Source organism: Dermochelys coriacea, chromosome 4 (assembly GCF_009764565.3).
Source record: "Dermochelys coriacea isolate rDerCor1 chromosome 4, rDerCor1.pri.v4, whole genome shotgun sequence".
Lineage (NCBI taxonomy): Eukaryota > Metazoa > Chordata > Testudines > Dermochelyidae > Dermochelys > Dermochelys coriacea.
This window is the reverse complement of record NC_050071.1, coordinates 33,992,544-34,006,056: the sequence shown is the minus strand read 5'-3', so window position 1 is coordinate 34,006,056 and position 13,513 is coordinate 33,992,544. Positions and strand designations below refer to the sequence as shown.

The 13,513-nt window shown below is 37.2% G+C and overlaps 1 protein-coding gene across 14 annotated transcripts in view; it reads right to left on the bottom strand.

The window, feature by feature from the left end:
• The window catches only part of SEC24B (SEC24 homolog B, COPII coat complex component), a 96,927-nt gene that overhangs the window by 50,502 nt on the left and 32,912 nt on the right, over positions 1-13,513 (bottom strand). For 7 of the 14 annotated variants that reach the window (XR_005292451.2, XR_006281058.1, XR_005292453.2 and 4 more), the window contains 6 exons: positions 9,958-10,038; positions 8,419-8,594; positions 6,925-7,109; positions 4,490-4,592; positions 2,942-3,068; positions 2,215-2,324 (listed from right to left, as the gene is read on the bottom strand). Coding sequence is in view for 8 of the 14 variants with exons in the window: in XM_043513720.1 (XP_043369655.1) it covers positions 2,215-2,324; positions 2,942-3,068; positions 4,490-4,592; positions 6,925-7,109; positions 8,419-8,594; positions 9,958-10,038 (782 nt within the window). In the remaining 6 variants the exon portion in view is untranslated. The remainder of the gene's footprint in view (positions 1-2,214; positions 2,325-2,941; positions 3,069-4,489; positions 4,593-6,924; positions 7,110-8,418; positions 8,595-9,957; positions 10,039-13,513) is intronic. The other 7 variants (XR_006281057.1, XR_005292454.2, XR_006281059.1 and 4 more) reach the window with 3 other exon arrangements.

The following is a 13,513-nucleotide window of genomic DNA, read 5'->3' as shown; positions in this document are numbered from 1 at the left end:
GGATTGCTAGTTGCTGAGCGTGTCCTAGAGCAGAACTTTTTCTTTGAGGCCTCCACAACTTTCTATAAAAACCTCCACAGCCCACTTGTGCCACAACAACCGTATGTCTGCATATCCAGTAGATTGGCATATCCAGGGCTGGCGTTAGCAGACAGAGCAATTGCCTGTGGCCCCACAGGGGACTCTGCAAAACTAAGCTGCTCAGGCTTTGACTTCAGCCCCGCACGGCTTGGGCTTTGGCTTTCTGCCCTGAGAAGCAGCAAGTCTAATGCTGGCCCTGCTCTCTGGTTTATTTTGGAGAACCCCCTGAAACCTGCTCGTGGCCCCTCCCGGGAGCCCCAGACCACTGGTTGAGAACCACTATTCTAGAGTGCCACATTTCCCTCATAACCAGATTGCAGCACACAACCCTCAAGCCTCAGAGGGATAAGACTACAGTCTGAGATGCACAGTGAAATTGCAGGCTCAGGTCTAAAGACAGTTCAGTTTTTAAAATCTCTCCTCCTCTGAAGACATTGCCTTGCTCAATAACTGTCAATGCATCTAGACAGGTTAGAACCTGTACCAAGCAAAGAGCATTCTTCTCATGCTTAACTAAGAGGTCCATGTTCTTGAACATATTCCAAGTTCCAGCCATTTCCCCCAAGGCTCTGCAGCTTCACAATGATAAGTCAGCTGACCAAATTTGGAATCTTACAGAATCCCCTCCAGGAGAAGGTAGCTTTGTAAACACCCTCAGTATTGAAGCCAGCCCAAAGGGCAGGGAGTGGTACTAGAAATGCCAGTCCAGGGTGAAAATTTGATGATATGGGAATATGAAGACATTCTTTTTAAAAATCTACTGAAGAATTTTTTTAAATCTTCTAGTTGATCACAGCTAATATAGACTGGAGAGATTCGATCTTGAATTTGAGTCTTGAGCATTAACCCACTTCAGATCCAAAGTGGATCTTGTCCTCACCTCTATACCTTTTGGAACTACCAATTATCTAGATTAAATTCCCATCAGCTGCTGCTCTCTGAACAATTGCTCTGATATCCAAGAGATGTTTCACAGTCCATAGGTCAGCTTCCTCTTGATGGGGCAGGGGGAAAAGGAAAATGGCAACCCTGAGGAGAGGGGAAGAGCTTAAAGTCAACCTGGGACACAAATGACAACTATTGACTGAAATGATCCCTTCCTGTTACGATATAAAAGGAAGAGATCCTTCTTTCCCTGAATCACTGCAAACAGAGGAAGCGGACAATCAGAAACATTGACAGCTCTGGAAGGCCACAAAAAGCAGTGTAGACTTTGAGTCTGATTTCAAAAATGAATAACTCCCTCCCCTTTTAAATTCCAGACCTAGGTGTGTGTTTAATAGATCATCTTCTGGAGTGGCTTTTAACTGATGAATGCTTACACTTCATAGCCTGTGAAGCTGGCATCACAGAATCACTCCTATAGATTACTGTCCTCAACACATAAATATTTCATATCCCTGTTTAGAAATAAATTCTTCTTTGCACAAAGCACTATCATTCTGCCTGTACTGCTGCTGGTTCAGTGGGCTGCTTCCACACGTTGCACTATAAGAACCTGCCTCAGGCCACAATGGAACCCCCACTTTCTGGCCAAGTGCTGGTCAGCAAAGCATGGTTGATGGTGCCCAAAATGGTGTTGTAGGATGCATAAAAGCTAGGTATTCTCTTATCGGAAAGATTTTCAGGCCCCATTTCGATACTGAACTGTATTCAAGACGACTATCAGAGGGTGGCTGCAGGTTATTTTCCAGTTGTTAATTTTGTGAGACCCTGGAATCAATCTGGGGAACGAAGAGGAGTTCTTTGGAAGATGCCAAAATTCTGTCTGATCAGTCATTGGTCTTGCCCACCTTTCCAGAAAAAAGGAGAAAGCCAGAGACTGCTGTAGCATCCCCAGTCACAGAATGCATTTGGTGGTCTTTGGCAAATTAGTGTGCAAGTGCCCACATCACAACTGGTATTAATTGACACCTTTACCGTCAGTTTTGGCAGAGAAAGATTCAAATGGGAACTGAGACAATCAGTCTTTCAATCCTAGGGGTCCCTCCAAGTGAAAACAGACACTGGTAGGGCACTGTAGGGAAGTTTGAAATGCAAGTGATATACACACTATTCAGTGGTAAATAGGGTTGTTACTCTAGCATCTTGCACTAGTATTAAATTCATATACTTAAAAATATATATTTTTACCATGTAGTCTGAAGAAGCAATGAACTCCACTGTAGAATTCTGGACCTCTGGCCGTTTATGAGGCTCCCCATAGGATCGTGTCAAAGGGTTGTACATAAATTCTTCAGGAACTAAACAAAAATTATGAATCCAGAGTAAATTATTCACTGACAGATACACAGATTTTATGCCTATTAGCAACATTCAACATAATGTTAATTGCATTATATGTATTTTAATTACAAAAAGCAGCAACTAGACCATAAACATTTAATAAGTATGTAAATAAGGAAACAATCCATGTTGTGAAACCTAAATATCAAAGTTAAAGAACTGGAGGCAAGAATGTCTATTTTATGAACAACAAGGTACATGTATACTCTGTGCTTCCAGTGCCCTACAATGACATCTCAACATGCACTGTATTTATGAAACTGGTCATCATCTTTGACTGTTAATTATGACCCTGACCTGATTGTGTATTATGCTACCAGTCAGTGGGGAAAATTGCTTTTAAATTATATAGCTCAGGTTGTCCAATCTGATATGGTGCTCTCAGGCTCCTGAAATGTTGCATGGTAGCCTTCACTTGGGCAAAATATAGGTGCCTTTGACAAATGATTTAGCTATTAAAAATCCCAGATATTCTAGATGAAAGACATCTCAGTTGTTGATATAAATGCAAGACATCTTAAATACGTTAGGTAGATGCAAGAAACCAGCTACTTACCTCTGTAATGAAACTTACCATCATTAACTCGATAGCATAAGTTGCATTTCCACCTCCTTTGGTCAATGAAGGCAACAAAAGGGTTGATATATGTCCTACAGGATCTGCACCTCACAATGGTGCTTGATGTTATTACAGGTAATTGCTAAAAAGTAAAACAACAAAAAGCTGTAGCAAAGAGGATCCAAGTAAAATTTTTAGAGAACAGGATTGTGCAATATCTCAATCTTTGAAAGCTTTATAAAACCAAAATATTCTGTTAATCTTGTCTCCCACTTTGTCCTTTTAGCTCATTTATATACAGTGCAATATTCACACCTTAACTAACATTCTCCCTTTACAATAGAAAGACATAATAAAGTATTATTTTGATTGAACCAGAATTTGATCTCACATATACCAGTGTAAATCATGCGTTACACTTGTCTACAAAATGTTGGAGAGAAGAATCTGGTCTGATAATGGACATTAATATATTTAGTTGGATAAAAGGAATCTGACTGATCACCATGAATGCAAGGGTCAGATGCAACCATTTTTATTGTAATTCTGGATAAGCAATAACACAGCTGAAGTTAAATTATGCAAAAATACTTGTACATTTTGGATGATTGAAGGCACTAGTAGTTGGATCTTGTGCCTGAAAGAATACCCAAGACAGGCGAATGCCCAAGTGGTATAGCTTCATGGTTTATGTATAAGCAATAGTACTTGATACAGAGAGAGCCCTAGGTTCTCATACGAAGTTAATGAGGACAAGAGTTGCTTAATATATGTGCACACTTTCTCAAGCAATTTGGATATGTAAATTACTCTAAAATCTTAGTGCTCAACAACGTAAAATAACCAGAGAAATAGGAGGAGCTGATTCTTGCCCTGTTTCCCAAGAATTTGATCAGTTGTGCTTGTTGAGAAGAGATTCCTGGAGGGGGTGGAATCCTTCAGATCTCTTCCCCCAGTTCAAGTTCACCTTATAAATTAAGAAGTCAATGGGAAGTTACATTTTCCATTGTCTACACGGAAGACCTTTTTGCAAGAGGCAAAACTTCAAATAGCTATTAAATTAAGAGGAACAATCAATGCATGCAGGCATAGAGCACAATACAGGACATTTAAAAAAATACCAAGGTAAGCTGTTCCCTCTGATTAAGCTTTAAATAAAAACAAACAAAGCAAAAAAAAGACAATTTTCCCTGAACCACTCCAACCACACTAAGGTACATAAAAAGCCTTAATTGTTGTAATTTGTAGTTTCTCCAACTACTTTGTTCAGTTTATTAGATGCTACATTTCATTTAAAAAAAGTATGAAAGATTTACAGCCATAATATTTATTTTACAGCAACTGAATCAGTTCATCCTGTTACATTTAAGATTAACTTTTGAAACAATCAAAGAACAAACACCTGAACAGACAAGTTGAATAGAAATTCTGCTAGAAAATAGTTCCACACCACCTGCTATTATTTAATCCCCAGTAAGGCTTAGACAAGATAAGAAAGTACCACACAGTAAAAAGCACAGCACTATGAGAAGATATTCAAAATAAAAAATATTTAAATTTTACCGTTAGGTCTCTGAATGGATGCAGCAGCAAACCCAAGGGAAGTTTAGCTTTGTTTAACAAAGCCTGAGTCTGTGGAATATTTGTCAGTGTACATCGAAATGAACTGGAAGGAAATCATACCAAAATTAGCTTGCAAAGCAAACTTGAGCACATAAGTTGTATTAGCATGCAACTATATTCTCTGCAATTCAAAGAGTTGTGGAATTTTAATTACTACTAAACCTATTTTTAAAACAAACAGAAACCATTACCTAAAACAGCAAAAGTCTCCTCCAGAGAGAATAATATTCAAGCATAAGTAGGGCACCAAACAAAAAGCTGAAAGTATTGCATTTCAACAGGAAATGTACATTGCAGCTATTACTGAGTTTTAAAAAAGAACAAACAATGGGGGAGGGGAGGGGGGCCTAGTACCCAAAGTAATTTAAACTTTGAGATGGTATTTTCATTCATGATAAATATTTCCTGATCTCAGAACTCACTAAAGGAAACTTGTACTTGATAGTTGTTGAAAAGTTATTTTAATGTGAGAAGGAATATAGGAGGATCTTAATGTTTCCCTCCCACAAAGAACTGTTACGAGTCATCCTCTTCTCTGATGGACATGGAATGGATGTGACTCCCTAAAAACTTATTACTACTACTCAATATAGTAACCAAAAGGGAATAGCTCCAGACACACATAAGGAGTCCAGAAGAGGAGTACTGCCTCCAAAGTGCTCCAAGCATGGGACTGAATATGACCCACTCTAATTTCCCTCCTGTTCACAAAACAATACATTGCCATTAGTCCACCAAGTTTACATACTGGATTAACAGGTTTCAGAGTAGCAGCCGTGTTAGTCTGTATTTGCAAAAAAGAAAAGGTGTACTTGTGGCACCTTAGAGACTAAAATTTATTTGAGCATAAGCTTTCGTGAGCTACAGCTCACTTCATCGGATGCATCCGATGAAGTGAGCTGTAGCTCATAAAAGCTTATGCTCAAATAAATTTGTTATACTGGATTAAAGCTTCTTTCAGCATTACAACTAAGCTTTTTGGAGCAGAGACTTATTTTCCTTGTTTGTGCGTGCCTGGCACAATGGGTCCCAACTTGGTTGAAGCCTTTCTGCACTACTACAATTTAAAATGTTTAATCATAATAAATTATGTCTCTACTACTAATATACAAATTAATGGATTATTGTAGTGTGCCTGACATGTCCTTCGAAAACTGCACACTGGTGACAGGCAATGCAATACTACATAAAATTTCCAAAGATTGCACTACTGTAGGTTCCTATTTACTTCAGATGCAAGCCAACATACTTAGACTGAAATATAAAGTCATTCAGGTTCTGGGTCCTCGCTACTTGAAAGACTGCCTCTCTCCTAAAATATCATCATCGCAGCTGAAATCATTTGGGATCCTTTCCCTTCCAGTCTCTTGATTTGAATCCCAAGACACTCTCACCGTAAGGAAGTTTGATTTGAAACTTGTTTCTTCCACTGGTCTCCCAGAGACCAAGTCTGTTGGGCTGTTAGGCCACAGTGTAAAGCATCTCTCTTTTCTTAGGCTTTTGCCCAACTTTAAGATTATGGGGTTATATTTTAATAACAGACCTTCCAGTGTTGACACCGATCACTAGTCACCTACAGTGAGGGATTTTTTTTAATGCTCGTCATTGGCTTAACTCTGCTCCCACTGATGGCAATGGTAAAACTACCAATGACTTTACCAGGACCAGTTAGACCAACGCTGGGTGCTTTTGAAAATTCCACGCTTTAAAAAAAATAAAAAATAAAAATCAGAAACTGAGTATTTATTTTTTATAAGTTATTGCTTTTGCAATTGATCTCAATTTGTCTGTGTGACCACCACAAACTATCGTAAACAGATTTTATTGATGAGTAAAATGAGGCAAATAGAGGTTAAGTGATTTGCTCAATGTCAAAGCAAATCAGTGGTAGAGTTGGGACTAGAACGCTGCCTAGTCTTATTATGGTAAGCTTCATGAAGATCGTGGTCAATAGCTACTTTATAAAATGTTCTCTTGATCTTAGAATGCCAGGGCCTTGAAGTAAGAACAGTACATTGTTCCAGTAGAAAGGAATACCCCAAGTTACTCAACAATGACCTCCCCAAATATAAAGCAACAATATTGGTCGACTCTAAAAAGGTCTCATCTAATTGCCCTAAGAATGGTAGCCATAATGCTAAGCACTGATGGCAGGAGATGTAAATTAGAAACAGCTTCAGTGTTCACAAAGAAGTGAAGAGGACTTAACCTCTTTTCTCCAGACGAAACAGACTACACCGGTTGACCAGTGAAAGCAGAACACTGTGGTGAATTTCATCCCTTATAAATTTTTTTGATTATTCTTAACTAAATTATGAGAAGTCACAGAAAAATGTTATGTCTAATATACCCAAAATTGAAAATAGTATACCTACTCTGGGCTGCAATTTAATTTTTTAAGGTCTGAATTCAAATTAGGCACAGGAGCTAGAACTGGAGAAACAGGAAGAATATTCCTATCTTGAGTAAGGTTTACTGGTCTCAAGCTTTCTGGCTGCTGAGAATGCTGTAGACTTAATCCTCCTAAGGTGGATGATAATTGGTTCACACCAGGATACTGCTGAAAAAAAAATAAGAGCATTGCAAAACAGTTATACTACATGTTTAATGAACATAATCTTAATTCATTACATTATTCTTTCAGATCACTATTAAGGAAGATATACCAGTAGCTAATAATTCTTTGCTGATAAGAGAATTGTAATTTTAAAGCGTTACACAACGGGACAACCACTTCCCAGAATCTTAGCATATACTTCTTTGAATAGCATTCAGTCTATAGCATGAAGTTAACATAAAAATTTTACAGGAAGTGCATAATCCTCATTTTAAAGACACTCTTATTCAACATCGTCTAAAGAAACCTAGAGGTAAATCAGCTCAGATATTACAAGAAAACTGATTTTTCTCCCTCTTCTAAAGATCTCACTTTCTTCTTTTTCCAAAACAGAAAAACAGGCTCTACATTTTATTTTCTCCCACCAATCCAGGGAAAACCTCAGACTACGTCATGCATTCCCTTGTTCCTGTAGCATTTAGAAAGTTTATTTTAAATAAGTATTTGTAAAAACTCTCTCAAATTTAAAAACTCAAATTCGATTAGGTTTTTGTTTTAAAATTAAAAAATGCTTCAATTTCATTATACATAACTGTCTGAAGTCAAGGAACTGTAGCATCATCACAAAGAAGGCTGTAAAACAGCTTTTAAAAAACATCTCTTAGGCTCTAATCTTAGTTTCCAGGTGAATGCCCAATTGTCTTTTATTAATAAAGTATGGTGGGGTTAAGACTATGAACCAAGCACAAAAAGGGAAACGTTAGGTTAAACAGAGCTACGCTTTCCTTTTCCTTTAGAATAATTTTTGCGTATACTAACCAATCTGCATTCCCCAAAGTGAAGAAGTACTCTCTTTTGGGTATGACTGTCATCTAGTATTGCTGTACACAGACCAACGGGAAATTTAGATTGTATATCAGGAAATTACTGGTCTTCCTCCTCACTGAATGTTTAACTAATAAATCTTCAGTTTCTTTCTCTTTCAAAAACAATTTAATAAAAGCTTAAAATATTAAATTTAAGAAGGTTTTTCTGATTTTGTTTTAAACTAAAAGTTAAAAACTAATTGCATGGGCTACAGCAATTTGTTGGTCCTCTCCCCAATAATTCAAGTAGCCATCTCATTCGTTATTTTGAATTTAGAGCTACTACATCAATATTCAGACTTGCTTGATATTTACAGTTCTCGCATTTAAAACTGTACTCATTTTTAAAATGGACTATCGGGAACTATGTCAAAGGCACATCACTATAAGCTTTACAAAAGGATTGAAAAAAAAACATCAAATAGTTTCTCAATTAAAAATCTCACTTGTGGATATTGCTGAAACCCAGAATGGGGCCCAGGATTATTGGGCTGCATAGCAGAAGTAGGTGGTGCTGCATTCTGGTATCCAGGTTGAAGAGTTGGGTATCCGTAACCAAAGGGCTTAGGAGTCCTTGATGTCTGAGGAGTAGGAGCTGGACTACTTGTCGCAGTATTTGTTTCTAGGATAGGGAAAACAAATTTTTTTAAAATTGTCTATTGCATTTAAATACAATAAGCAGCAAAATACCCGAAGCTGATCATGAGAATAATGCTTTTATTAATTATAAAGAAACAATTCAAAAATTTATCTGCATTGATCAAATGGATATCGTAAAACCGCAGAAAAAAAAAAAGTTTCATCTCACTGTCAGTACCCAGGGCAATACACTGGGGAGCACTGTCTTCTAACTCTACTTCAAACCTATTTGTCTTCTAACTCTCCTCTGCATTTAATTAAAGGCACCTCACCTACTAAACAATTGGAACTTCAAAACGTCATTTTATAATTGCCCCTTTTTAATAGAAAAGACTAAATATATTGCAAAAATATAAAAAATAAAATCTCCTTAATTACAATTTTTTCTCCAAGATTGCTCTTGCTCCCAAATCTCCCCTGCCCTGCTAACTGCACCAATACCTATTGATCTGTAGCCTCTCCTAGTCACCCATGATGAGATTTAGCTAATTCTGTCTTCAAGAGTGTACATGGGCTTTCTGTTGAAGTCAACGTAAGCCCCGCATGTGTATCCCAGGACAGAATTTGGCCCAACCGTTTTAAAAGGCTGAATTATTTGCAGCATGCAGCTCCCAATTCAGATTGATTGTTACAAAGTGGTAAGGAGAGGTAGACTGGACAAGAAACAGAAGCATAGCGTACTGATTATAGACTGATGTCTCAATAGCTCTCAGAAGGGAAAAAACAGCAGTTTTGAAACTGGCACAACATCTCAGCAACTTTAACATGTGGAACAATATACCTTAAACTATCACCTACAGCCAGGGTGAATAAAGGCTAGAAGGTCTAGCTGGAGTAAAGGCATGGCAGTGCAAGTCACCTGCAACATCCACCCTAAGGGGCAAGAGTTGGCCTGTGCAAGCCCGGAAAGTTGACAAGGCCAGAGAATCTGGGGACGGTTGCAGAGAAATTTAAACCTGGCACCCTCATCCTCCCCCACCCAAAAGGTAAATTCTCTCAAGCAGGGGATGCCCACAGGAAAGATTCAAAGCTGACATGAGTAAGATGCTATTCAACTCCATGGTGCTATATAAATGTTTTGTAATAAACAACAAGCCAGCTTAATTGGGAATCTCACATTTTAATATATAATGGATGTCTCATTGCTGATGGCTGAAAGGGAGGCAGAAAAGATAAGCAGGAATCCACAATAGGATTCCATGAAAGGGAATCTAGAGTAAGAGGAAATGGGTGATGTTTTAAAAAAAGAACAACCTGAAAAACTAGAACTGTATGTTATACAAGTAACATTTTTCTGTTTTGTTATACCTTAACAATTCAGAATTAACATGCAACAAAGCACTCACCTGGATAGCCACCTCCTTCAAGGGCATCATAATTGTTGATAACAGGAGAGGCACTGCTAGTAGTGGAGGAGCTGTCAATAGCTAAAAATAAATACAAAAATAAAATGAAGATTTGCTTTAAGCAATGGCAAGCTTCTGTGAGAACAAGGCTTCAGAGAACATTCTTACCAGAAGTTTAAGAAAGAAACTGTTAAATATTGTACTAAGAATCCAAAGTTATTGCTATTGGAAAACAAAGATCATGCCTAAATGTAGCCAATTTGGTATTCAGAAAATATGCAAAAAGCAACAAATGGATAAGGACAAAATTAAAATGATTTAAAAGAGGTTTTTAGACAACCATTTCTAAATTCTTTTTAATCTAAAAGAGTTCAGGTAATTTAAAGTATTTCTATTTATACTGCCTCAATGGCAGCATTCAGCACCCCCATATCATGCAAGACTTTCAGTGGTCTTCAAAGGGAGTTTTGCCTTAGTTGAAAGTGCTGAGCATTTCAAAGTAACCTTTGCATCTGAAATTTTCCAACGTCCCTCCTTTCGTATGCTGTTGTAATAAAGAGTGGCTTGTCTTATTGTTAAATAATAAGCAATATTCAGTAGAGCTTTTGCAAAAAGCTGCCCTAGCTTTAACAGGAAAATATGGTGCAGCCAAAAGGCATACCTAAAGCACACTAATAAAGAAATCAAGTAAAGAGTACTTTTTAAAAATTTCTTGGACTACTGATGCATAATTCTTCCTAGTGCCACACATTTGTTCTCTATTTAACTGATTTTCTGGATTGTAATACATTAAATGAAAATAAGAAAATGTTTTAAAAGAATGTGTGTTGGTGCAGTTTCATATACATTTGCCAAAAGAAGGACAGGAGAGTAGAGAGATTTTGTATGCCTGCTCCTTAGAAACAAAAACACAAACAGATAATTTTGGCCTCTGAAATCTGGTATCTGAACTACAAGTCACAAAATACAACACAAAGAAAAAAAACAGTACATGTAAGAGTTCAGCCAAAACAAAGCTACATACAATCCATCCTTCCTTGTGAAGCCAAAGGGGGTTTCAGGAACACATTAATGGAGAGAGCATGCTGGCCTGGCAAACTAGAATGGGGAAAGTGTTCCATGCACAGGAGCAGAGTGAAACGCATCTCGGAGACATTACTAGTAACATGGAGACACCACTATTGTAAAGATTACTTCGGCATTTCAATTATAACTATTCCTATGAAATTTTTAAGTAGGGTAAAACAAGGCTTAAACTCAACATTAAAATCAGTTACTCTTAGGAACAAAGTTTTACTTCCCTCTTGAAAAAAAAAAATTTTTTTTTAAAAGTACAGTGTTAATTAAAAACAACAAACTTGTGAACTTAGTAAACACCTTCCTTTGTTATATGCACTTATGAGCTTGAAAAACAACATTTCTTTCCCTATCAAATTCTCTTTTTTCTCCCCCAATCAGGTGAAAAATCCTAGGAGCTGAAGCAAACAAGATTCTTGTTGATTCAACAGCATAGCTTCTGTAAGTTTAGTTAACCACCACTAATTAAAAGCCAAAAGGGGAGCTAATTTCCACACCCAAAAAAATATGGTAGGTACAGATGTAGGAATTTTTAAAATGAATGCATGTTTTTTGCACCAGGAAGCCAGTTTTACGTGTGTGTGTGTGTGTGTGTGTGTGTGTGTGTGTGTGTGTGTGTGTGTGTGTGTGTGTGTGTGTGTTTAAAAAAATACATACTAAGAGGACACTACTATCCAACTATAATCATTTTAAGGTAGGTCAAGTTTTGTGAATGTTCTGATGTTACAGGTTAGTTGTAGAATATATTTCTCATAAATTGTAAATTGGATTCCATAAAATGTATTCTATTAATCCACACTATCAATCAGATATCAAATCAATTTGCACTAGTCACTCATTAAGATTTTACTATGTAATGATCAGACTATATGGCAGAATAAAGCTTTACTTTAATGAATGCATAGCAAAAACTGATTGTTATGAAAAATGTGGCTAAAGCATGAAAAATATATCTATCTATCTCAAGGTGTAGTACTCTAATTAGGTAGTGCTGGCATAAAATCAGTAACTATGAAGCAGAAATTAAAATATATATTTTTAATGGATACAATGAAATCAAAGTACACATCTCCAAAAAATAGAGTGAGGATCTTTGAGAGATGAATGACAGCTTTGAAGCACAAAATGTTAACTCCCCCCCCCCCCCCGCGTCACTCTAAAAATTTAATTAAATGTGAATTATTTTTGGTTTCTTCTACAAAAGTTCTCTAGGCCAACTCTGGAAGAAAGATACAGTATGAAAGCGGTTTATAGTTGGAGAGAAATCTCTCAGGTTCTCTGTTTAACAATTCTCCTAATAAGTCTAACATGATGAAAATAAGAATACGACTCCTCATATCCTATGAGAAACATAGGACTCCATCGCCCTGAAGATCTTTATGTACTGTCCTTACCCCCTGAAAAATTCATCAGAGTCCCAAGGTATACGGGAATTCTAAGGGGTCTAGAGATTTTTTTCCCCATTGCAAGGCATATTTTGTTGATTGTACTACTCCATACTATTATTCTGACATGTTGCATTTTACTGATACCAACCTTACACATTTATTTGACTTCAACAGGAATCCTCACATGCTTATGTTTAGTCACTTATCTTGCTGAATCAGGATTATAACAGTATTCATTTCTTTGTATACATTACATATTAGTAACAGAGTTCCCTCCACATTACTGACTCTTCCAGTATCATATACTAAGTGACTCGAACACCAGTGTACAAGATAACCATCAGTACAATATACACAAAATGTCATTGATACCCTGAACCGTAATGTTGCCATCAGGTTCTGTGGTTTGTTCTGCAATCACTGCAGCTGGAATTTGAGACACTTTTGTAACCAGATTTGTACACTGGTTGCACAAGGATCTATTTTGTACCTCTGACTCATTAGTTCAATACAGTGAAATCTAAGAAACAGACCTACTATTAAAGTCCCCTACATGCAATATCTAGTCTCAGTAAAATAAAGTGACATTTTGTTGCCATTGCTTTAATGGTATTATTCTGCTTCAAGTGATAGAGCAATAGTTCTCAAACTTTTGTTCTGGTGACTATTCCACATAGCAAGCCTCTGAGTGCGACCCCAATTATAAATTAAAAACAAACAAACACTTTCTTATATATTTAACACCATTATAAATGCTGGATGCAAACAGGGGTTTGGGATGGAGGCTGACAGCTTGCAAGCCCCCCATGTAATACCTTGTGACCCTCTGAATCCCTGCAGAAAACCAAACTTCTACACAGCATACAACAGCAGAGTAAAACTTACATGAGTAACAGCCTGACGAGCGTGTTTTCAAAAGAGGCAGTTGCAGGAGCAGTATGTCAAGGCTACGATGACTGGTAAAAGCATAGAAATATGCTTCCAATGTGGCTCCTGTACATTGTTACAGAGAAGTAACCATTCTCTCCACTCCCAAAGCAGTGAATGTCCTCATGAAATAAGCCTAAATTGACCCTGGAGCCTCTTCAGCT